The sequence below is a fragment of the Gorilla gorilla genome, chromosome 1 (genome assembly GCF_029281585.2).
Source record: "Gorilla gorilla gorilla isolate KB3781 chromosome 1, NHGRI_mGorGor1-v2.1_pri, whole genome shotgun sequence".
Taxonomy (NCBI): Eukaryota; Metazoa; Chordata; class Mammalia; order Primates; family Hominidae; genus Gorilla; species Gorilla gorilla.
In genome coordinates this window covers 78,292,359-78,317,473 of record NC_073224.2, presented here as the reverse complement: position 1 = coordinate 78,317,473, position 25,115 = coordinate 78,292,359, and the positions used below count along the sequence as shown (strand labels likewise).

Here is a 25,115-nt window from a genome sequence, read left to right as displayed (position 1 = left end):
TTGATTAAATGATTTTATTAAAAAAATTTTAGATAGTCCTACTTTCCTTTAGTTAGACTGCCTATTTTTTTTCCTCTTTTTTTCCCCCTTGGTTTTTGTGTGTGTGTATTCACCAATGCTTGGTTTCCAAATATTGTTTCTAAAGCATTTTTTTTCAGAGACTCGAAAGTAAAATGAAAGCAATCTCCGTATTGGGCAGCCCTCCTGGAGTAACTTTGAGCTGGAATGGGTCTAGGAGCCTGTGTTCTCTGTTTGTTCTCATGTGTTATGTTGATGGCATTCCCTTTTCGGCCACATCTCCCTCCCCATATTCAAGTAACTCCTTGGTCTGAGCTTTTTGGCTGCTTTTTTCCCCTCTTGCTGTTGCATCCTCACCTTGTTGGTGACTCTACACTGCCACCATGTATTGTTTTAATTTTGAGCACAATGTGAATTCTTTCCAAATGTGACTGATATGCCCTCTTTTGGGGCTAAGAACCCATAGATCACATGCTCTTCTCCTCTGTGAAATGAAACCTCTGGTGCTTCTTTCTTTGCCACCTAATTTCCATGTTTCAATTTTGACCTAAAGCACTTAGTATAAGGCAGCTTGATACCTGTGTTGCATAGTCTGAGGTAACACATGGTATCACTTTTACATGACAGTCTAATGTCCCAAGAGATTGTTAATAAAAAGTCCTGCTATGCTGAAAGAAAAAGAGAGAGAGAGAAAAATAAACACAGATCCATTGGGCTCAGGGGAAGCTGAACCTGACCAGTGTGCAGAAAGAGGCAGAGACGTTCCATTTGTCTGGGAAGCACCATGCATACAACTGTTTGAGAGAAAGCACTGGACTAGTCATTCAGTAAAGAAAGCGTGTTACCTCCTGCCTGTAGCCTGAATAAAGCCATGATTGGTGTGTTGTAGGAAAAACGGATCGTGTCCCTGGATTCAGCCAACACCAGACTGATGAGTGCGCTGACCCAAGTGAAGGAGCGGTACAGCATGCAGGTCCGCAATGGCATCTCCCCCACCAACCCCACCAAGCTTTCCATCACGGAGAATGGTGAATTCAAAAACAGCAGCTGCTGACGGGCTTTGTGAATAGACAGACTGTGGAAGGAGACAGAAGGAAATTGACCCACTCTCCCATCTCCAGACCTTTACCTAGCCCCTCCAGGTTTACAGAATGTTGCTACTTCACAATGGCAATGTGGTGAGAAACTCTTGAATGAAGAAAGGAACCTTGTCTTTCAGGGCATAAGGCGGCGACTTCCAAGGTCAATGCTTTTCCCCCACATCTCTATGTACATAGGGAACTTAGTTCTGGGCCATGTACAGAAAATATCACTGTAATATACCAAAAGGAAGTTAATAATGTAGATTACCTTTTTGATTATTGCTATTTTTATTATTGTTTTCCTCTTGTTGAAAGCACTGCAGTTGTTACAGGAAGTAAAGTAGGAACTGTTGTGTGAGCGAGACATGAGCCTGTAGGTTCAGTAGGTAGAGACCAAGCATCTATCTGATAGAAGCACATGGAGTGCAATAGGACATTGTGAGAAGGAATTTTTCAGGGATTCATCTACTAGTTTAAAAACCCCACTCTGGCCCCCTTGTCCTTTCAGAAAACATGCAAATACCAAGATCCATACAAAACAATAATTTATTCCACTGATCAACCAAGACTGGTTCTGGTTGGACAGCTAATCTGATTTGGGGATTCACTGTTTCAGAGGACACAGACAAAAGCTGTTGCATCAAAACTGGACTTTAGGAGTAATTTCTATTGAACTCCTGTCAATATGTTTATTTCCTCTGTCTACAGCAGATGGGAGTCTTCTCTTTTAGATAGGGGCTTTTTGTTTTTAACCCCAATTGTAATAAAGGGTGTTCTTTTTCCTCTTTAGAGTTTACAAAACTATAAATATTTGTGTCTCCACATACCATCTTCATCTTCACACATTCACTGCGCTTTCCTCCCCATAGTGGGAGCTGTCATCACCAACAGGGTTTACTCTCCCCTGGAGAGGTTATTTAAATAGCTGTCCATAAGCCATCCAGATCAACACCCTTTCTTCCATACAGAAAAGGGCTAACCGTACCACAGCTGGAATCTCTGAATATTTCCTATTAGAAATTTTTTCTATGTGTTGTTATAATTTTTGTTTGGGATAAAGACTTTATCCATTGTACTAGCAAATCTATGGGGGGTAATTTTATCTCCATCTTTAACTTTTAAAATACTTCTTCCCCTTATCCCCTCAGTAAAGAAAGGAAATCCAAATTTGAAGCATCACTCTCTTAAAAGAAAAAAGAAAAAGAAAATAATGGAAAGTGTCAGGATGGCACATTCCAATTATTATTCCCATGCTCGTAGATCTGACAGTAATGACCCAATTTCAACACTTGTCATCCATAGCCTTATTATTATAGAACAGAAAAAGTCATGGAAACGAATTCATTTCCTTTTTTCCAGAGGTGTGCAATGTCATCTTGAATGCAACCTTGATTACCAGAAGTATGGAAGGTTACATGTTAAACAGACATTATATATACAAATATATATATAATATATATTCACACATATGTACATACAACTGCACAAATAGGAAAAGTTCATGCCTTCTATGCTGTTCAGATATAATGTTAAAAGGGTCTCAAACCTCTTTAAGCAAGATCTAAGTAGTTGTTTTATATTGAGAAAGCAACAATGTTTCTCGAATAAGTTGATGCTGATTTTAAATTATAAGCTTTAAAGAATTTTTTTTCTAGAAAAAGGGGATGGAAAAAAAAGGACCTGAGGGAGCCATATGCATCAAGTTTGTGTTTCTCCATAACAGAATATTTATAAGAGAACGTGTATAGTGCCCTCTTTTGAGTGATGCCGACAGACACCAAGCCCTACTTTTCACCAAGTCCCAGGCTTGCATTCCAGCCTCTTGAGCTCTGCCCTCTCTCAGGTGGATCTTTGTGTTGGACCTTACGTTTCAGCAACCTCACCATGGCCACATAACCCACAACCTTTTAAAACAGTTTCTTTCATAGCAATCCCTGTTTCTGCCAGACAGAGATCTAAAATGGGAGTTTCTCACTGTGTTTATCTGATCTGCACACTTTATATCCAGCTGTTTTGGCACTTTTACGTTTTCTTCACCTTTGGTATTTGTTTTGCAAATTCTTACACCTTCTCTCCAAGCGGAGGGCACACTGTGGTCAAAATCACTTATTTTATTAGGAAAAAGAGGTAACTGTTCCAAAGTGTAGTGTCTTTTGTTGAAGGAGGAGGGATGTAAGCATAGATTTGTTCTTGTTTCTGGCTATTCTCAGCTCAAGCCGTGTTTAATTCATTCTTTGTAAAAGCCTTCAATTGTGCCACAGAAAACCTGGTAAGAGAATTGTCAGTTTCATTGGCCATAAGTATGTAATGTGAGTGATGTCTTGCCATTGAGGTTTGGAAGCTCTTAAGTGCCGATTATGGATTACAGAGGGCTGATAAAATTACTTATATTGGGAATTGAGAGAAGCCCCAAAAAATCAAATGTGCTTTTGATGGATAGAGTGTATCTTATTAGCATTATGGGAGCTCCTTAGAGGGCTGTCTTCACTGAAAGATTTAATGCCCAAAACATTTGGACAGATTATGCAGCCTTCTACTACCAGGTTATCTTGAATGAAGAAGAAATAATAAAAAATAATAATAATAGAGCATTACAAATAAGCTAAAAGTTCAGAGTTGCTGATAGATGTTAAATGTTAAGTTATCCTGTGAGCCTACTCCTGTCCAACCTTTTTTCTCAGTATTTCTTTAGAGAATGCTGCAATCTGTATAACTTACTCTGAAGGATTTTTTAAGAAGAGAAGCCACCAACAGGTGATAATTTTTATGGAGATGTTTCTTAATTGGCTTTCCCTCAGTTCAAGTAGGTAAATAACTTTGTTTGCTGGGAGGAGGTAGATGGCTGAAGAGAGGCAAATAGATTAAGATAGCAATGTCTTGCACTTCCTGTTTCCCTCAAAACAACACCACATTGTGGGGCGCAGGATAGATCAGGGTTGAGTGGAATTTGGAATTCAGGTGAAGTGCTTGTAAAGTGCATGTCTAGCTGACAACAGACTTGACCATTAATGAGGACAGTGTTGGTAGGAGTCAGAAAAGAGCTTCATATTCCCCTTTTATATTACGGAAGCAATAAGCAATCTGAGCTGAAGCAGCAAAAAGAGTCACATTTCCATCAGGTCATCATATTCCCTGAGTCTCTGCAGTAAAAACCATGTCAGAGGGGAGATTATAACTAGGTAACTATAACAAGCACTTGGGCACTTACCATGTTCCAAGCACTATCACCAAGGTACTGTTTGGGTTTATGGCAGTCTAACGGTAAGAAAAATGTGGTAAAATGAGGTAATCATGCTGCTATAGCTTTTTGCTTTTTTTCGTATAGTATCAAGTTGGTCAGAATTAGCTTTCTCTGACTGGTCTGCTTCCGTGTTTCTCTGTGATGGTGTTAAGATTATGAAAGAAAAAGAAAGATTACCTAAGACTGCTACAAGCGTTAACTATATGCCCTTAAGAATGAGCTTGACTTTGGAAGTAAAGCTTTTCAGATCTTAGTCTACCCAGGGCCTTTGTTGATGGGTCTGTGGTTCTGTAGACCCCTGGCTTTCACTGTGTTCTCAGAGGTACACCAGATTGAGAGCAGAGTTCTTCTTTGGAAGTCCCAGAGCAAAATAACTGCCATCAAGTGAGTTTGCATTCATATTTGTTTCCCCTTCCATAGAGGGTTAGTTTTAGTTACCTCTAGCTTGGAGTTCCTGAGAAGGCTGGTTATAGGACTGAGCGTGGGAAAGGAACCCTCTTCAGGATTACCTCAGTCCCATCAGTCTACCCCATTGTGACATGGAGCCCAACACACGCTTGGCACCAGACTAGACTTGTCACAGGGCCAAACCCAACAGCCACATGCCATAGCTTCACTGCATTTTCAGCTACACCTTTGGAGGCCACCTTCTCCTATCAACTGTGGAAAGCCAGAAGGGCTCCCTTCTCCATTCTCCTTCCCTTTTTCAAGTCTAATAGTGAAATCTCCTGCTTACCCCAGCAGTAAATTGTTGCCTTCCTACCCCTTACCTGGGGGCCGATAATTTGAGATACTTTGTTTTTTCAATGCGTCAGTTGAAGGATTTAGTTTCTTAAAAGCAAGAAATGTTGGAGTGTTGAATTTTTAAATAGAATCTCTTTTCATGTTTGAATGATTGTTATTAGTTCTAGAAGCATTCTCGTTGTCATGACCCGATTATGTATACTCTTGGGTTTAGGAAGGACAAAAGTGATGAAATGTGCATGAGATAGAATAAATATCTTAGGAAGAGTGAAAGAACCTGAGGAAGAGACACGACCCTAAGGGAATGAATGCATAAGCAGTCTTCTCAGTAGCCCAGAGTTTCCAGGAAACAGGAATATTTATATCCCTTGCCCACTCTTAAAATACATAGATACATAAAAAGGCAGTCTCTGTAGACAACACATGCACACACCCACACAAAACATAATTCCTGGGGCTTCCTTTTTCTGAATGTTAATCCATTTTATCGAGCAGTGATTCCCAAACTTTGAGATTTTCAGATTTTATGCTCTCGTTTGTTAGATTTTATGACAGTCATTCTATCATCCTAAAAAATGTACTATATGTGTTATATGTATATATAAGTTAAAGCAACTTGAAATTGACTTGGTTTGGCATTGTCTCAAGAACCCTAGATATCATTATTGATACCATGGGGAATCATAGAAATAAAGTTGAATATCACTGATCTGAGAGTAGGATCCAGAAATAAGTAGTTTCAGTTCCTGATCAGTTAAGCCTCAAGTGTTTGAGTAACCAACACAGCAAGACTTGAGAAAGGCAGTGAGCACCCGAGGAAAGGAAAGTGGTAGTCTTTGCCTGCATTTCAGCATGCGTTTTCATTTCCTACTCAGTTGCTATCTTCCACTTAAATACCCTCATTTGACCCTAGGAAGTTTTTTGTTTTTTTTTTTAGTTTGAGACTTAAAACCAGATTTATTTGTTGTTGTAGAGAGATTTCCACAGAAGTTGTGTTTTAGGGACCTCCATCATCTTTGTGGGGGTACAGATATTTATGTGTAAATATCATTTTATGTGATTTCCAAATTTTCGAGGGAAACATTTCAATTCCCAGTTCAACAAAAGGTTAAATACTAATTGACTCAATGACCACCTTCAGAAAAGTTAAATAGTAAATTAGGTTAAATTTTGACTGGTGCTTAGACATTTCCTAGTTATATTAACTTAAGCAGACAGCAGCACATTAACCTGAGTTACACCTGTGAGGAAATGACCTTCTAAATTCGATTTTGTTTTTCATCTCCAGGGCCTTAATAAGAGTGTGTTAACACACGACTATTTTACAATGATAGCTCTAAATAATTTATTTTTTATTTCAAGAAAGAGAAATACACCTTAGAAAAACAAAACCCAAGATTTTATTTTATTTTTAAAGCCATATTTTTGTGCTAGTAGCATTTAGATTATTCCGTATGTGAGATCCATATCAGCATTTCATTACCTGGGTTTCTTCTAAAGAAGATTTATTTTTGTTCTGTGAATAATTTTTGACGGTTCTTGTACATGTACAGATATAGATATGTTTGAGGTCTTTTATTGATATTCCTACAAAGAATACAAATAAACTTTAACTTTAAACATTTCAGACTAAAGCTGCTACTATATTTGACATATTGCTGTCTTCTAGCATGCACCTGGGTGACTAGGACACTTGAAGAGAAACAAGAAAGGAAATGTATGCCGGAATATTCTTCTAAAAATATATTTTAACATTAAGAACAGTCTGTCTTAGAATTTCCCAACTTCCATGTAATAAGATTTCAATTTAGGAAAAATAACTAGCATTAGCATGTATTGTGATAAAACTGTTACTTTCGAATTCTGCAGAATTTGAAATCTCTTTAATAACTTGTGACAGGTAAAGAAAGTTTCATCTGGTTTATTAGGAAATGTAGCCCCACTTAGCTTCCTAGACCACTACCATCCTCTTGTAATTTTCCAGTTAGATTAATGGGGTTTGTTTTCAGGATTTTTGATGTTTGGTTCAGGTTTTTTATTTTAATTTCTTAATAGAAGTTCATTTGTCATTCCCAACATGATTGTTCCCAAATACACCCATCTTCTCCTGCATCCCTGTTTCATTCTGTAAAATCCAGGGATGCAGGTTTCATGTGTAGTCTTGTTTTGTGTTAGTTGTAGGTCTGTGCTTTTTGGCACATGTCGAGTTCTTCCTAATCTTGTTCTACTAGGGATTAAAAAATTAAAATTTACTCAAAATCCAGAGAAGATTGCATGAAACAGAAACTGCATATCCAAGAATTGTGCTATTTTTTGTTCACTTCGAAGCTGACCCATTTCAGTCTAAATTGTTCGTGACCTAATGTAAGCTTTAAGACTTCCTGGATCTGAAACATCAAAAAGAGAGAAAGTGTTGATGCGGTCTTTTTACTTCATGGTCCTCTTAGCCCTAAACTATCCATCCGTATACGCTTTATGCATATCCATACCCTGTAATTGTTTTTAGCCTCCCTCCAGCTGCCTGACTTTTTTTATTAGCATTTTACCAGTAGGAAAATACATAAATTAATTTTGTTAGCAAAAAAAAAATTTAATGACAAAGAACACTAAAACAGATGACTAAATCAGTGGTTTTCAATCCTGATTGTTTATCAGAATCACCGGAGAGTTGTTTAAAAAAAAAAAAGAAAAGAAAAAAAACAGAGGAGTACCTCCTGAGCTCCACCATTGAACAATTAAATAGAATCTCTCTAAGGATTGGGCCTGGCCAGGCTTTTTTTGTTTGTTTGTTTTCTTTTTAACCTTGCCAGGGGATTCCAAAGAGCCAGGGGGTAAGAAACACTAGTCCAGATCAAGCTGTGAGCACTGTGTGTAGGTGTCTTAAAATGTTTTCTGTCCCCAATCCTGAAACTGGGGTAAGTTGGTTAGAGGTGTTTCCTTCCCTTCTATTTGGAATTTAAAATTCTACTAAAACTGACAATATATACTCAGCCTTCCCCCACATACACGTTGTCCCCACCAATCTGTCCTTTAAGTCTGTGAGGTAGAAATTCTCTCCATTAACATGGTCATCCCATTTATGGAATAGATACATTCTGACAAAGCTGACCAGAAGATGGAATTCCCTATTTCAACCTCAGTTTCCCCACTGGCTTCAATTTAAAGCAGAAGGTAGGTGGCTTCTGGTTTGGAGTCAGAAGCTTCAATGAGTACACCCCTTGAGGAGTGCTGAAGGGCCCAGGCCAGAATCAAATATGCTACATTTGACTTTAAAGAGTAAACAACAGGCTGGGCGCGGTGGCTCACGCCTGTAATCCCAGCACTTTGGGAGGCCAAGGCAGGTGGATCACAAGGTCAGGAGATCGAGACCATCCTGGCTAACATGGTGAAACCCCATCTCTACTGAAAATACAAAAAATTAGCCAGGCGTGGTGGCGGGCACCTGTAGTCCCAGCTACTCGGGAGGCTGAGGCAGGAGCATGGGGTGAACTCGGGAGGTGGAGCTTGCAGTGAGCCGAGATCACGCCACTGCACTCCAGCCTGGGCGACAGAGCAAGACTCCGTCTCAAAAAAATAAAAATTAAAAAAAAAAGTAAACAACATAGAGAACTCAAAGTTCCTTTGTCTACCTCCACCACCCCCCACCAAAAAAAAGGCCCTTAACTACATTTGACTTTAAGGAATAAACATAAGAGAACTCAGAATTCCTTTGTCTCTCCCCACCCAAAAAAAAAAAAAAGGTTCTTAACTTTTCTTGACCTAATATTCAGCACTGAAGTCTTATTACTTGAAACTTATCAGATGCTAAATTACACCATTCATACTTATTGTTCTTTCAATAGCAAAATGTACTGAAAGCTCTCCAGTCCCCCCTCCACTCCTGGCAAGCATGCAGTCACGTGCTCGTGTGAATTTTCCAAAATCATGAGCATTTTGTAAGATTCAGTTGGTTCTATGAAATTACAATAAAGAGTATTGTATATTTTATTATAATTTGTAAATTGTGTGCTATACATTCTTTATATCAGTAAAATTTATAATAAACACATATACATTATATACTCACACACACATATTACTGGTCTTTCTAGAAACTTGATTTTGTGAAATTCTAGAATGAATTCCCAGGGTGATATTTGTTTGGCCTATGAATAAATTGCAATGAACTAACAGGTAAATGCCAATGTTTCCTTGTCTGTAAAATTAAGACTGTGGCTAAATGGTGTATAGGGTACTCTCTAGCACTGACATTCTGTGGTTATTATCTGATATAATTGAGAAATGTGTCCTTAGACTATGTTCAAAAATCGGCTTGAAGCTTTTCTCTCAGTATTTAGGAACAATTCTTCCTCCACAGTCTCCCATGGCACAGTAGTTTTTAAGAACCAAAAAAAATAAAGTCTGGAACAAATGTATATTCAGAACACTACAGTGATAATGTTGATAATAATAATAGCTGGCCAGGCATAGTGGCTCACGCTTATAATCCCAGCCCTTTGGGAGGCTGAGGCAGGAGTATTGCTTGAGCCCAAGAATTGGAGGTTGCAGTCAGCTATAATCACACCATTGCACTCCAGCCAAGGTGGACAAAGCAAGACCCTGACTCAAAAATAATAACTAATAATAGCACCAACTATGTGTCAGATTATTTGCTAAGCACTTTATATGGAATATATCATTTAATCATAACACCAACCATGTGAGTTAGGCATTATTATCATTCTTATTTCAGGAGGAAACTGAGGCTCAGAAAGACTAAGTTACTTGCCCAAAGCTACACAATGGATAAGGGCAAAACTAAGACCCACGCTCAGATCCCTCTGACTGTGCTGTCTTGACCAAAAAAAAAAAAAGAAAAAAAAAAAGCTTAGGAAAGACATTGGAGAGGGTAAGAAAAGATCCAAAAAGATCTTGCCACATAACCAACTTGTCACCATGAGCCAAAGTGATGGCAGTGGAACAAGATGAGGTCATATTCCACAGGTTTTCCACCTTAATATATTGGTTTTTATAAGATTGTCTTGCAATGTCCAATCATCTGATCAGAATTAGAAGAGTGGGCAGAAGTCTCACCTGTCTCAGAAATTGGTCTTTCATCTCTTCTGGGTCCATCAGAGTCGAGATGGTAAAGTCTGCTTTCAGGATTCCAAAAGGGTGCCCTGAAAAAGAAAGTGCTACCTGTTCGGGGGGGATATTATCCTATTTCCATTTCAAGTTCTTAGCAGTCAGGAGCACCCGGTGGACACCATAAATGCTACATGTTGATTTGGGATTTCAAAAAGAAGAAAGAAACTGCTGAGCAGAAGAATGCTCAGCCACAATTAGGGTTAACCAATTAGTGGCTGAAAAAAGAGTCCCATGCTTTGGGTAATGCGAAGTCTTCCACAGCCTGGCTACCCATCAGGCAATTATTTTCTTTTTTGTTTCTTCTGTATTTTTCTCCTTACTTTTAATCCAATAAGTAGATACTCCACACCATGCCGGAAATACTCATCTGTCCTTGAGCTCCCCACCACAGAAAATTCTAAAGAAGTTCTCTGACTTTTTAAATAAATCCAGCCTTTGCCCATGAGCCATCCATAATCATTACAGGAACTACAATCTCATAATAAGACTATATTTGCATTGCATTTTATTGTTTATGAAGTTTATAGTTATCTCATTGGGTGCTCACAACAACGCTGTGATATAGGCAGGGTAGTTTTTACCACATCCCCTTCGCAGAAGAGAAATAGAAATTCAGAAACTTGTCCCCTAAGTTTTCATAATAGTCATGGAGCATAAACTAGAATCCACCTCTTTATTACTATCCCTATTCCCAACATTTCATGCTGTATTTCATGAAAAGGTCTCAAGGGCCCTGTGCCAAGGAGTGATGTCTAGATTTAACTGCTCCACTGGTAAGAGTAGGAACTTGGTAGACAGAAGCAGTTACCTGATTTTTGTGCTGATGTTTTTTCTTTAGATTCTGAACTCAGATGTTGGGCCTCCGTGGCAGCAGCTGTATGTCTTCTATCAGTGCCACTCCCTACACTGGCCACAGCTACAGGAGGGGAAAATAAAAGATTTATTGCAAATACAACCAGGAGTAAGGTGGCCTGATATTGGTGACTGCCCCTGAGCTAAAAGACAGTCAAGGACAGCCACTGCTAGGCACACAGTTGCTGCAGAAGCCAGCGATGTGGGAAGCTCAATTCCTGCCAATCCCTGACTCACCCCTACAGGCTCTTTTAACCCAGCACTTGAGTTGCTACACCATCATCTTTCAGAAAGCCCCCCCTGGCAGCAGGACCTGTGGGGCTTGGGCAATATTAGGAGGTTTTTCCTCATCAAATTTTTGTTGTTCAGTAGCCTGTGCTCCAAAGGGCCTAATGTCCTTATTTTGTCTGCCAGCTACACAAAGCCCCCACCATGGCACCCAGGGACCCTCAACATCGCCATCTCCATCCCAAACCAAGTTCAGGCTCTCCCCCAGCACCCCCTCTCTTCCTGTATGGCTGGCCATGCCCGGAGGCACTCCAGCCAGAGACCCTGGTGTCCTCAGCGGCTCCCTTGCTCCGTCTCACCTGCTCTCATGTTCAGTCACCAAAGTCCTGTCAGTGCCTTGCAGATGTCTTATTTTTTCAAATATGGAAATAATCCTTTTATTTGGAATATATTATTGTAAAATATGTAAGCAAATTTGTCCCCTCCCCAACCCAGGGACACCCATGATTAACACTTTGCTGTAGAAGGTCCTTCACACTCTCGAATTTGTTAATTTGAATGTGTAAAGATCTCCCTTGTTCTCTTTAAAGCCTGCATAGCAGTATTTCACTGAATGTACCATAACTTATTTAACCAATCTGCTTTCAGTGGACATTACGTTGTTTCCACCTTTTCACTGTAATAAACAATGCCACAACAAACAACCGTGTGTGTGGAAGGTGCATATATATGTGTGCACCTCATATTACTATTTCCTTAATCAATTTCCAAGGGTAGAATTTCTGTACGAAAGATTATGCACATGTTAAAACTGACGCAAATTCTGATACCAGAGTGGTAGCCCCAGTTGGCATACCTACTGTGCCAAGATCACTGTTTTTCCCACATTCTCAGCATTATTACCTTTCAAATCTTTGCCACACTGTTAAGTACAAAAATACATTTTAAAACTGCATCTTTTGGCTAGGTGTGATGGCTCACACCTGTAATCTCAACACTGGGAGGGTGAGGCAGGAGGATCACTTGAGGCCAGGAGTTCAAGGCCGGCTGTGCAACATGACGAGATCCTGTCTTTAAAAAAAAAAATTAGCCAGGCATGGTGGTGTATGCATATAGTTCTAGCTACTTGGGAGGGTGAGGTGGGAGAATCGCTTGAACCCAGGAGTTCAAGGCTGCAGTGAGCTATGATCATACCACTGCTCTCCAGCCTGGGCAACAGAGTGAGACCTTGTCTCTGAAAACAAAAACAAAACAAAAAGCAAAAAAAAGTAAGCATCTTTATAAACTTTGCATTTGTGTGATTCAGTGAACAAAGCTGAGCATTTTTTAAAATGTATTTGTATTGGTACTTCAGTTAACGTCACTTGTGAACAATGTAAAATCAATTCGCTGTCATGTCCCTTCCCACTCCAGTGCTCCAGAACAGGCCTGGGTTCCACCCACCCAGACTGTGCAATATTCTTTCCCCGCACACACGTTTCCTGTCTCTCCTTTTCTGATTGGCCACCCCTTCAAAGGCCTCTTTCCCCACCCAAAGCATCATAAATTTCTTTAATAAAGTGGATAAATGTGTAAAATTCAGAAACACAGAAGAGGAGGAAACATCTGTATTTTCATCCCCTGAATATAGTCACTGTTAACATTGTCACACATCTCCTTCCAGACTTGATTCCTAAGCATTGCTATTTCATTTCAGCCTTGTTGTGACTGTATTATGTACATAACATTGATAATGCTTTTTTCATTTAGCACCCTAATACAAGCATTGTCCTACATCATCCTAACCGCCTTGCTTCTGGAAACTACAGATCTGAGCATTTTGCTCACCTGCTATAAACCTCTGATGGCTCCATTGGCTGGGGGATCAAGTCCTTCAGATTTTGCCCCCAGTGTACCCCTTTCTCCTCATCCCCCGCCACTCCCTTCCCCGCTGTGTGGCCTACACCAGTCGCATCAAACTGCTTGTCATTCCCAAGCAAACCATACAGTTTGACATCTGTCTTTACCCATGCTGTTCCTTCTGCCAGGAAGAACTTTCTATACTTTTCTGCCAGATGAAATCCTCCATTGTTACACCTTCTATCCTATTACCACCTTCCAGGCAGAAGGAAATGAATTGCTTTCCTACCACAGCTCTTGGTTCACACTTCTGGTGCAGCACTTTCCAAACCGTCCTGACTGTCTCCATTAGTTCCTATGAGACCATGTGCTTCTAAAAACAGGAAACAGCCCTGTTCATCTTGGTATCCACAGTTCAATGCCTTCTTCAAAACAAGTACTCAGGAAATTATCGTCAAATTAAATCATCTACCAATGTGCACTATCCTAGTCCCCAGAGAGATACAAAGAAGTACAGAACAGCCCCTGCCCTGTGAGATTCTGCAATCTCAATAATTCATAATTGTAGCCATTTATAATTAATAAAATGAGAATGAGGCCAGCTCCATCTATTAAGGTAAGGAGAGAGGTGGGAGAAGGAATGAGTCACTAAACATTTCACTAGAGAACTGAGATTAAAATGGTAATAACTACCATTTATCGAGTGTCTGCCAGATGCCAGGCACTGAGAGATGAGAAAAATAAGGTTCAGAGAAGTTAGGAAACTTGCATAAGGCTACACAGTAGGTACTGGAGCCAATATTCCAACTCTTGACTGTCAGACTCTTGCTTTTAGAACCAAAATGGATTATTTCTCCCCCAGATCACCCCACTTCACCTCCATTTCCATCCTAAATTACCCAGGGAGGACGAGACAGTGAGCTGGCTCTGGCCAGACAGGACCCCCGTAAGATGCGCTGGAATGCAGCCGGAGTGGGGAGACTGTGGCCCAGCACACAACGCGCCCACACCACACCCCACCTCTCATCCTCAACTCCCTGGCCTGCACCCTACTCATGGAAGCCAGGCCTGGTCGCCCCAAGAGAGGAACTCCCCAAGATGCTTGGGCCTGCCTGGGGTGGAGGTCCTAATTTCCAGCGACGCAGACAGGCACCTGTTTGGGGCCCTGGCCAGCTCCCAGCTGCCTCCGGGCGGGTGTTTTGGCTCAGGGCTGCAGAGTCAGGCGGTGCAGTTGTCTTTTGGGGCACAGCTGGGCTCCCTAAGCCAAATGAGTCCGAGATGCTTTCTTTGGTCCCCAGAGAGCTCCCTTGAGCCTGGGAGCCGAGGCCCCGGCTGGATGTGGCAGACCCAGGGGGTGCTGCTATCCTGGGAGTAGCTGGGGCATCGCGGGTGGCATCGAGTGTGGGGCTCGAAGCGGAGGCCAGAAGAGTCGCAGTTACTTCCTGGGGGACAGAGAGGCTCCCCCGAGAGGCCGCAGCAGGGCTGGAGGGCTGGGACGCCGAGGGCGCAGGGTGGGAAGACGCACTCTGGGCAGTGACCGGCGGCATCCTGGGTCCTTCCGCGGGAACCAAGGTGCCCCCCGGGGCCGCGAGGTTGGCCGGAGGGCCGGGTGTTACCGCTCCTTGGGGCTGGAGGGCCGCTGGGCCCGCGGAGGCGGAAGCGCGCGAGTAGGAGGTGCGGAGGTCGGGCTCGCGGGGCTCCGGGCTGCCCCTCTGAGTGAGCCGCGCTGCTGAAGCCAGGCCCTGCGAGGCCCCCACGGGGCCGGTGCTGGTCCCTAGGGCCAGAGAGAAGACTTCTGTGGGGTCCGCTGCGCCCGGGACCCCTCCCAAAGCCGAGGGCGCCGAGGAGTGGCTTCGCGCGCTGGCTCCTGGGCCTGTGCCTCTTCCCACCCAGTGCAGACAGGGGCGAGCAGGGAGGGCCTCCTGAACCCAATAGCGCGGCCCAGGTGGCCAGTGAGCCTGGGGCAGCCAGGCAGGTGCCAGGATAGACCTTAGATGAGAAGACAGGCTGTCACCCAGCTTCTGACCCAAATCTGATCACGGCTACCAGCCTGGGCTCTGTCGCCTTCAGGGTGAGGTCCCTTAGTGACTCACAGAGGGCCCGGCCGGCAGGATCTGGGCTCCCACACTCTCCAGCGCTGACTGTCCCCACCCCACCTGCAGCTCCTTCCATCTGCAGTCCTCACCCAGCCACGCACCCCCACTCCACTTTGCAAGCTAAATCCTTCTCATCCTTCCAATAGTTATAAAGTCACCTCCTCTGGGAAATCCCCTGGACAATTACAGGGGGGGATGCTCCCCTTCTCAGCGTCCCCACCACGCCTGTGCCTATACCAAGCACCAGCCTCTTCCCAGCTGGCTGTGAGCGCCTTCAGAACAAGCCTTCCCTTTTCGTTGTGTCCCCAAAATCTTGCCTGGTGGCTGTGCCTGGCCTAGCACAGGACTCCATCCACACTTTCTAATGAGTGAATGAACGAGGCTCTGATCGACCTTGATCAAGTGCCCTCACTTTTCTGTGTCCTCAAAAAAAGACAATAATCCCTTTGTGTGATATAGGAATCTGTAAGGAGGCCAGGAAAACGGTGATTTTGCCCTCAATTACTCTAGTTAGCCTCAGAACTCTTGGGAAGTAAAATGAGGTAACAGCTGTGAAGATGTTTCAGAAATTTTAAAATGCTATAGGAATGCTGTCACTGTCCTTCCCAGCCACCTCCCCATACATAATGCCAACAGCTCATCATCCCTCATCCTCTCCCTGCAGAGGAGCCTGCAATTCCGAGGGACTTTGCGGTGCTTCCGTCTGGATGCTGAGCCTCAGGACCTCTCTGATGATTCTTCCTCAGGAACACTGCTCAGGCGTCTTCCCCTCCACCTCCCCCAGGGCCTCATCCTCTCACCTGAGAGACCGTACGGCCTCTCCTGGGTCTCCTGGCCCTGGAGCTGCAAGTTCAGTGGCCCAATTTCCAGGAAAAGGGAGTTTGATGTGGCCCAGTCCTCCTTCCCCAACCCTGGCTGGACCAGCAGGGTGGGGAGCGGAGGGAAACTCCCCTCTGCGTAAGTGGCCCTTGACTGCCACCCCCTTAGCTCACCCCTTTTCTAGGCATACACTGGCCCTTCTAGGAGGGGCTTATGGGGCCTGCAAGCCAGCCTTGCCACTTCCCCAGACCCTGAAGACCCAGATCTAGCCAAGGGCAGGCTCAAAGCACCTCTGCCTGGCCTGGGAGTTGTTTCCTCTGTCATTTCTGTGGGGGAAGTGTGGAAGAGTGGAGGCAACTCTGCTGATGCCCGGTGTCCAGTGGAGGGGTCTGCAAGAAAACAGAGTGAGTGTGAGGGCAGGGTCTGCAACACCCAGCAGGTGAGTGGCCACCCCAGGCTCTGATGGCCCCGCATTTGGTTGCCCATCATGGTAGCCAAACTCAGGAGGGCACAGTTGTTGTACATCTACCGTGTGCCAATCCCTGCAGGAGACACATTCACCATCTCCAATCCTCACAGCAAGCAGCTCCTCAGGGAGGAAGAGCATCTTTATGGATAAGGATCATGCGTCTCATCAAATCCAAAACACAAAAAGAAACAGCCAAGGACAAGCAAATGCACAGAAACAGAAAATAGGTTTGTGGCTGCCGGCGGGGAGGAGAAGGAGTGACTTCTACCAGGTAAGGGGTTTCTTTGAGGTCGGGGGGGCGGTGATGAAAATGTCCTAAAATCAGATTAGTGATGATAGTTGGACAACCTTGTGAATATACTAAAAGCCACTGCATTGTACCCTTTAAAAAGGTAAATTTTGGCTGGGTGCGGTGGCTCATGCCTGTAATTCCAACACCTTGGGAGGCCAAGGCGGGTGGATCACTTGAGGTCAGGAGTTCAAGACCAGCCTGGCTAACATGGCAAAACCCCGTCTCTACTAAAAATACAAAAATTAGCCAGGCGTGGTGGTGGGCACCTGTAACCCCAGCTACTTGGGAGGCTGAAGCATGAGAATTGCTTGAACCCAGGAGGTGGAGGTTGCAGTGAGCTGAGATAAGACCACTGCACTCCAGCCTGGGCGACAGAGCGAGACTCTGTCTCAAAAATTAATTAATTAATTAATTTAATTAAATAAAAAATAAGGTAAATTTTAAGATGAGAATTATATCTCAACAAAACTTACAAAAAAGAGAGAGGTGGGGAATGAGGAAGGGAGGAAGAAGAGAAGGAAAGGGCAAGGCAGAAGGACGCCCATCACACAGGATGTGGGCACCAGGCAGGTTTGGGATCCCATGCATTCACAGGGACAGAACAATGACAATGGCTCCCGTCCACCGGGGCCCACTCTGTGCCAGAGTTTCTACTCTGCCCCTTACATTCACTTTCTCATTCGGCTCTCAAAGACATCCTATGAGGTGGGTGCCACCAATTCATTTTGTTCAATGTATTTCAGAGATGAGGAAAAGGAGGCTCCGAGATGCTGCCCACCTTATTTCTGTAAAGTCTGATTCCAAAGCCCAGAGTCTTAACTTCATTGTCCAATAACGTATTGCTCTTGCTAATTGCCACTGCCCTAAGGCTGGATGGAGTCCGTTCCATCATTTAAAGATTCCCAGAATTAAAATAATACAACTTCCTCACAAGTTTATAGTGCAAGGATCTCAGGAGCCTGCTCCAGAACTCAGTTACCCCTCAGAGTCTGGAAGTGCTTCCTTGGGTCTATCCTCAGTGTCATCTGCTGCCAAGTAAACCCATTTCCCATCTCATTCTATCCTCAATGGGCCGAGGGCCAGCAAGAGCAGACTCTCACTCACCATAGAAGCAGATGAAGGGCAGCAGGGAAGAGCAGTTCACTGAGTACACTTTTGGGGAGTAGGTCATATAGATGCCAAGAGCTGTGCACAGTCCTCTCACCATCATCGGCACCTGCAGCCAGGAGGGAATGCTGGCCCCCAGGTCACTGGACCAGCTCAGAGATCCAGAGTTTGCATTGAGGTAGAGGCCAATCCAGGCTTCAGTCTCACTCATGATGGATCTCAAGGCCTCCTTGCCTGTCTCATCCGTCACCATCTGCAGGTCGGCCAGATCCGTGTGGTGGCTGCGGCAGTACAGCAGGGCCGAGGACCATGTCATCACTTGGTCAAATCACATGAAGGTCTGACCACTGATCTGGACCACAGCTGGGGTCAAAGAATGTGGAGGTCACTGGCCTGAGGGCCCGGATCTCTGACAGCCCAGCCTTCATCACCCTTGGGGATAGAATTTTGGTCTGACATGGGCCCTTGTCCCTGGTCCTTGAGTGTTAGGTTTGATCAAAACAACAATTTTATAGGTAGACTAAATACCAGGATGGAAGAATGGATGAGATAGTATAGCAGCAGGTGGGAGAAACATTAGGGAAAGCAGAGCTTAAGAGTCCTTGTAGATATATGGCCTCACAAGTTCAGTTTAAGTCCTAATTTCTTCATCTATACAATGGGGTAATAATAGTACCTAAGGTCAGGATTACATGAAATCACATATGTAAATGGTTTAGCACAGTGATATATTAATAGTAAGCACTTGGCAAGATGGTAGTGACCATTTCGGGGGAGATTATGAGGAAGACAGAACAATCTTGGTTTGGGGCCACCCTCCAGTGTGATTTCTAGGGGCGGTGCCTGCCCCCACTGGCTCTCAGGTGAATCCAGGGCTGAGCAGAATAGATGAACTGTGTGATGTTCCTAGGCTCACCGTGCCTGGAGAGCCAGGGAGAAGAGGCCAGCCTGGAGGGATGGGCCTGGTGGACAGGACGCAGAGCAGGCTCAGTGGCCTTGCCTTCTGGGGAGCCCAGACAGACTGAGATGCTGTCCTCCCACAACCACCACTGCCAGTCCCTGCCTGAGGCTGGACTGGGCCAGGTCCTGAGGTAGGACAGGCCCAGCCTACCCTGCCCATCACCGGTGCAGCACATAAGCCCACACATCTGAGATTCCAGACAATGGAAGATTGCAAACGACGTGAGTGGCTGGGACTTGACCTGAGGCATTGATTCCGGAGGCCCGGAAGATGAAACACTCCTGTTTGCTGAGTCAGGAGTCACATCCTCAGATTCAAATGGAGCCTCCCAAACTTGGACATGAGCCTTTCACCTGAGCCCATCAAGATTTGCCTCCAATTTCCCTAACATTTTCCCTATCTAAACAGATTTTTTAAAGTTACTCTTGATTAAACCCCTAGTATGTGCCAGCCCTGAGCTATGCATGTGGCCTGTGTCATCTTTGAAAACCCCACTACCATCCTGAGAGGTTGGTGTCATTAACCTCAGTTCACAGATGAGGAAAAGGAGGCTCAGGGAGGCGACAACCTGCCCGAACTCAGGCCATACTAGAGATTCGAACATGGGAAGCCCACGCCATCTTCACTCTACAACTCTGTACTCCATACCATGCAGAAAACCTACTCTACAGAGCAGATTGAGTGAGTATATTGCCTCTGTCGTAGATCTTCTCCATATCAGATAGGAAGAAACTTTTTAAAAGATACCAATGCAGTAATACCAGAGGGGACTATTTCAGAGAAGTCGCCCCACCCCTAGATGGATGAGCAGGTACTTGGGCTGTGAAAAGGAACCACCCTGTCCCCAACCCCAGAGTGAGAGCTGGGCTGCAGCCAAGGGCCCATCCACTTTCTGATTCTAGTCTGTGATTGGAGACCTTGAGCCAGTCACCCTCCCCTCTGGGCCCATCAGAATAATAAAGACAATGGCCGGCTCGGTGGCTCATACCTGTAATCCCAGCACCTTGGGAGGCCCAGGCAGGTGGATCGCTAGAGCCCAGGAGTTCGAGAGCAGCCTGAGCAACATGGCAAAACCCCATCTCTACTAAAAATACAAAAAATTAGCTGGGCATGGTGGCATGTGCCTGTAGTACCAGCTACTCAGGAGGCTGAGGCAGGAGGATCAGCCACTGGTAATGTCGGGTGAGCTGTGAGTGTGCCACTGCACTCCAGCCTGGGAGACAGAGTGAGACCATCCATGTCTTAAAAAAATAAAAAATAAAAATAAAGACATTGATTCTCCCCATGGGGTTCAGCCAGGGGGCAGCAAAGTCTGGAAATCCCTCCCGGACAGCCAGGCAGAAATCAGGGGAACAGGGGGGATCCGGGGGTGGAGATCCTGCTGGCTGGTCTTGGTGGAGAGGTCCAAGGCAAAACAAGCCAAATTTCCAGAAAAGGGAATGGGGAGCAGGTATGTACCTGGCTTTGGAGAGATGGTCAGGCTGAGAGAGGGCTTCGTGGAGATGAGGTGCCCGACGTCAGGGTCTGTAAAACAGAAACAGACCACGAGTTATGGGGAGGCCCAGGATCCTCTGCAGGCAGGAGCTGTCCAGTTATAGCCGGGAAAACCTAGCTCAGGGCAGACAGGCTGGTCCATCCCTTTCCACATCGATTCAATCCATTCAATAAATACTGGGCACCTATTTTGTCGCAGACGCTATTCTACACCCTGGGAAAAAATGGCAGAAATAAGACAAGCGGAGTCCTTGCTCTTGAAGAGAATATGAGAAGGAGCAAATCTTGTAGAGAGGTGGGAGGAGCTGCCCAAGCACAGCCACGACAAAGGTTCTGCAGTGAGAAGGAGCCAAAGGAATTCATGTGGCTGGGACAGGAGTAGGAGATGAGGCCAAAGAGGGGAGGCGAGGCCTGATGGCTAAAGGAGGACAGGATCCTAAGTGCTGCCAGATCCTCCTGATTCTTTTGTTTACAGGGAAGTGACCTGATTTACCTTTTTAAAAGCTCACTCTGTGTAGAGAACAGACTTTAGGGGTCAAGGGCAGTCCCAGAGGAGAGACAGCGCTGACTTGACCCCACGTGCTAGCAGCAGAGGTGCAGAGCTGGAGAGAGGTGAGGGGTCAGGACCCATCTTGGTGGAGTGCGGGGACAGTGTGGGGAGCAGGAGACAACCCCATACGCACACCCCTCCCTTTGCAGGCCTCCTGGTCCCAGGCACACTCACCACCCCTGGGAATCTCCTTACTCCCTTGGGAACCCAGCATTTAAATCTAGGCAGCCACCACCTGCTACTTCTCAAGGTCCCGGGGCAGGCACCACGTGGCCATGTTGGGCACATGTTGAGGTTGGTCCTCCATAACCCTATTTGAGAGGTGAGGATGGCACAGAGTTGGACTGAGCCTTGGCTGACAGAGGGAGAAGCAGGAAGTGACACTCTTACCGGGGAAGTGCTGTGCACGCCACAACCAGCCCACGTATGATCTTCCCAACAGCAACAAGACAGGAGTCGGAGGCACCGGCAGCCAGGACAGAGAGGGGCCCGGTGGAGCACAAGGAGGGGGCTGCTGTTCTCCAACAGCTGGAGCCTTGCGCATGGCGTACTGATGGTGGATTTCCCGCAAAGATGCCCGAGGAGTTGGCTCCCACTGCCCACTTAGCGGGAAGCAGGGGATCTCCCAGAGGGCGGCTGCTCCCCTCCTGCCCAGTTCTGAGACCCTAACCATCCACCTGTGCTTCATGAGAAGAAGACAGTGAATTCTGCTCTTGCTTCTGCATAGGTACACATGCATCCCCTCAACCCCAGCCTGTCTTTCCCTCTTGGCTCCCTTTCTTTTTCTCCTTCCCCCAAATCCTTAATTGGAAAGAAAGGAAATTTCCAGATTTTATTTGTATTCTATCCTGACTTACACCCATTTTTTCTAATGCTTCGAATAGGGGTGCAGAGGAGATAGAAATAGAGGCCACAGAGAGAAAGTGATGTGGCAAAAAGAGTAAAGTCATGACCAGTTATCCTCTGAAAGGGTGCTTCTCTCTCTGTCTCTCCCCGCCCCGTCATTTGCTATTGAAAACCAACCCTGGGCCAGGCCCAATGGCTCATGCCTATAATCCCAGCACTTTGGGAGACTTGAGGCAGGAGGATCATTTGAAGGCAAGAATTTGAGACCAGCCTGGGCAACATAGCGAGACCCTGTCTCTATTAAGTTTGGTTTTTTGTTTGTTTTGTTTTGTTTTTTAATTAGCCAGGTATGGTGGCATGCACCTATAGTCCCAGCTGCTCAGGAGGCTGAGGCAGGAGAATCACTTGAGCCCAGGAGTTGGAGGTTACAGTGAGCTATGATCACACCACTGCACTCCAGCCTGGGCAACAGAGTGAGGCCCCTGGGGGAAAGACCAAGCCTGAAATATGAATGTGAACACACCATAGTAGCAGAGGAAGGGCTTCTGGGCTGTGCAGGAGGAAGCCCCTATGCTGGGTAATTTCAGCCAAGTGTACAGCGTGGCACAGAAGCCCAACCCAAATTCGGGTAGCTTCTGGCCCCACTCCAGGGCTGTGAAGGTGGAGCCGCTGGACCATCTCAGGCCAGAAGTGCTTGCGTCGAAGAAGAGGCCAATCCAAGCCGGGGTGCTGGTCATGAGGGAGTAGAGCTTCCACAGGCCACTTGGCTGCAGGTCAGCGAGGTCTGTGTAGTGCAGCCGGCAGTGCTGCTGGGCGTCGTACCAGCTCAGCGCCTCCTTCACCAGAACCAAGTCCCTCTTACTGCTCACCAGCTGCAGGGCTGGAGCAGGAGAGGCTGTCACAGCATGGCTGTCCCCACCCCAGCCCCTAGTCCTCAAAGAGCTTTCAGCCACACTCGGGTGGGCCTCCCCAGCCTCTTCCCGCCCACTCTGCGCTTTGCCACTGGCCCACCAGTCATATCCAGCTCTACCTCCCAGCCTTGGCACAAGCTGTTCTCTTGTTCTTGAAGAGCCGGCCACCTCCTCCAGCTCCCTCAACCCACGATTCCTATTCTCCCATTCCCTCATCTCCCCAGTCCCTTTGCCCAGCTAACTCCTCACCCTTCTGCCCCATCCTTTCTACAGAAAAGGTGAGGTGCCTTTCCTACATGCTGCAGTGCACCTTTGTTAGTGCTTGATAACAATAGACAATGCTTGCTGAGCACCCACCATGTGCCATCAGCTCAAGGAATTCTTCCAGCTGCCTAAGATATCACTCTGTTTTACAAATGAAGGAACCAAGTCACAGAGAGTTAAAGAGGCACAGCCAAGGTCACTCAGTGGGAAGGAATACAGCCCAGACTCAAGTACCCTGGGCAGGCTCTCAGCTCCAGGCCCATATCCATGGCAGGGCACTGCCCCTCCATCAGGGGCTCATAACCAGAGCTGCAAGCTGGAGTCACCTAGGAAGCTTTTCAAATATACCAATTTCCAGGCCCACCCTAAAGCAAAGATCTGCTGCTGGGACTAGCATCAGGATTTTTTAAAAAGGTTTCAGGGAAGAGACCTTTTTGCTTGTCTGTCTGTATCACCTGGTATAGGCAACTTAGGAGCAAAGAACGAGCTTCATTCATTATATTCCCAGGGCCCAGCACAATGCCAGCCACATCACAAGGGCTCAATGTATTGAAAAGGAAGGAAGAGAAGGGAAGGAAGGAAGGAAAGAAGGAAGGAAGGGAGGGAGGGAAGGAGGGAGGAAGGAAAGAGAGGGAGGAACTAATGAGCAAATCAAACGTCTCCCAGGAAGCCACCCCAAGCCCCAAGATCTGTGTTCCTTCCTTCCTTGACTCCACCCTCTTGGTCCCAGTAAATGCGGTTGGTCCAGGGCTGCTCTGTCTGCCCAGGCCCTGCCTATGGAGGGAGGCAGAGAAGAATGAAGGGCTTGGTGCTGGGACCTTGGGGGTCTGGGCCACAAGGAACCCTTCAAGCTAAATGCCCCAGGAGAGGAGAATGAGACTGGAGAGCTGGGCACAGGCCGTGGCATGGAAGCTAGGGGCCAGGGCTGAGGAGGCACTTGCCAAGGAGAACAAGCTCCTCACACCCACCATAGGGGAGGATGCTTCCTGTCACTGAGAAAAGCATTCTGCTTATTTTTTTTAATGACTGGCTGTGGCCCGCATAATTGATTTTAGGACGGTGTCCACCCCTGGACCCCCAGCCCCATGCAGGGCGCCCCTCCCGCCGGCCTCTCCAGCCCCACCCGGGAGCCTCTAGTCAGTTCCATGGCCTTGAACTTAGCCCTTCTCTGCTTGCCTGCCGACACCTGGGCCCAAGACCCCTCTACCCTCGGCAGTCCCCACATGACCCCACTCTGCAGCCAGAGGGCCTAAGACCTGACCACCCACCGTCACGTGGGTTGCAGCCATGGGGCCCTGAGCCCTCCCCTCCTACCTGCATCAGCAGCCGCCACCCTCCAAGCCAGGGCTTTTCCTGGCTTTCTTGGTGGCTCCTTCTCCCCCTCAGGCTCACCCACGGCTCCCTTTCTCCGAGAACCCTTGCCGCCCCCTGGTCCACAGACCCCCACAACGCCCATCCCTGTCCACACCCCGGTGATGTCCTTCCCTGCATTGCACATGCTTCTGAAGTGACCTGCGCGGCCGTCTCTTTGAGGAATGTCTTAGCCCCGCTAGAAAGAAAGCTGCTGGAGCCGCACTGTTTCTGACTGCTGCCTTCTGGACGCTGGCTGAGTACTGTCTGGTTAGGGGTGATGAGGGCGAAGCTCCCTTCCCAACCCTGTTCTGAGGGTTGAAAAGCATTCATTTCTTTCCACCTTGCCTCCCTCCAACCTGGAAATCTGGGAACTTCAGGGGTGCGCCCCCTTCCCTCAGCCTCTAGCCCGGGGGAGCATGGAGCCAGGCACCCTCCTCCAGGCTGGGGGGCCTCACCTGCTGTGCAGAAGGAGAGCAGCAGCGCCCGGGGCAGCATGGCTGGGCACTGGCTGGGCGATGGCTGGGTGCTGGCTGGGCACGGGACAAGCCCCTGGAGCTGGCGGGGACTGTGGCAGAGGCTGCGTCTGACCTTCTGGCCTTTTATTCCTTGCTGTTTACTCTCTTCCTCTTTGCTACCCAAACTGCTGGATTTTACTAAACAAATACTTATCCAGTGTCTGTTGCTGCCAGCAGGGTGTGAGGTGCTGGAGATGCAGCCTGGAGGATGCGGAAGAGATCCCTATGTGGGGGCTCAGAAAACAGTGTCCCAAAATGAAGGCCCCAGAAGCACAAGTTTTTCTCTTACCTTCTCCTGCCTTCCTGT

General features: G+C 46.4%; 2 protein-coding genes across 10 annotated transcripts in view; one reads left to right on the top strand and one right to left on the bottom strand.

Moving 5' to 3' along the window:
• Window positions 1–9,078, top strand: part of RASAL2 (RAS protein activator like 2) — a 380,784-nt gene extending 371,706 nt beyond the window's left edge. For all 9 annotated transcript variants that reach the window (XM_004027955.5, XM_004027957.5, XM_019027079.4 and 6 more), the window contains one exon: window positions 908–9,078. In XM_004027955.5, the coding sequence (XP_004028004.1) occupies window positions 908–1,072 (165 nt within the window). In that variant the 3' untranslated portion in view covers window positions 1,073–9,078. The remainder of the gene's footprint in view (window positions 1–907) is intronic.
• Window positions 6,463–24,788, bottom strand: CLEC20A (C-type lectin domain containing 20A). The gene is given in 8 exon segments (XM_055366606.2): window positions 6,463–7,472; window positions 10,159–10,244; window positions 11,021–11,128; window positions 16,337–16,435; window positions 17,912–18,277; window positions 20,334–20,399; window positions 22,289–22,645; window positions 24,749–24,788. Coding segments are annotated over 8 exon segments (1,203 nt in total). The 3' UTR covers window positions 6,463–7,391.
• Window positions 24,789–25,115: the final 327 nt, after the last annotated feature.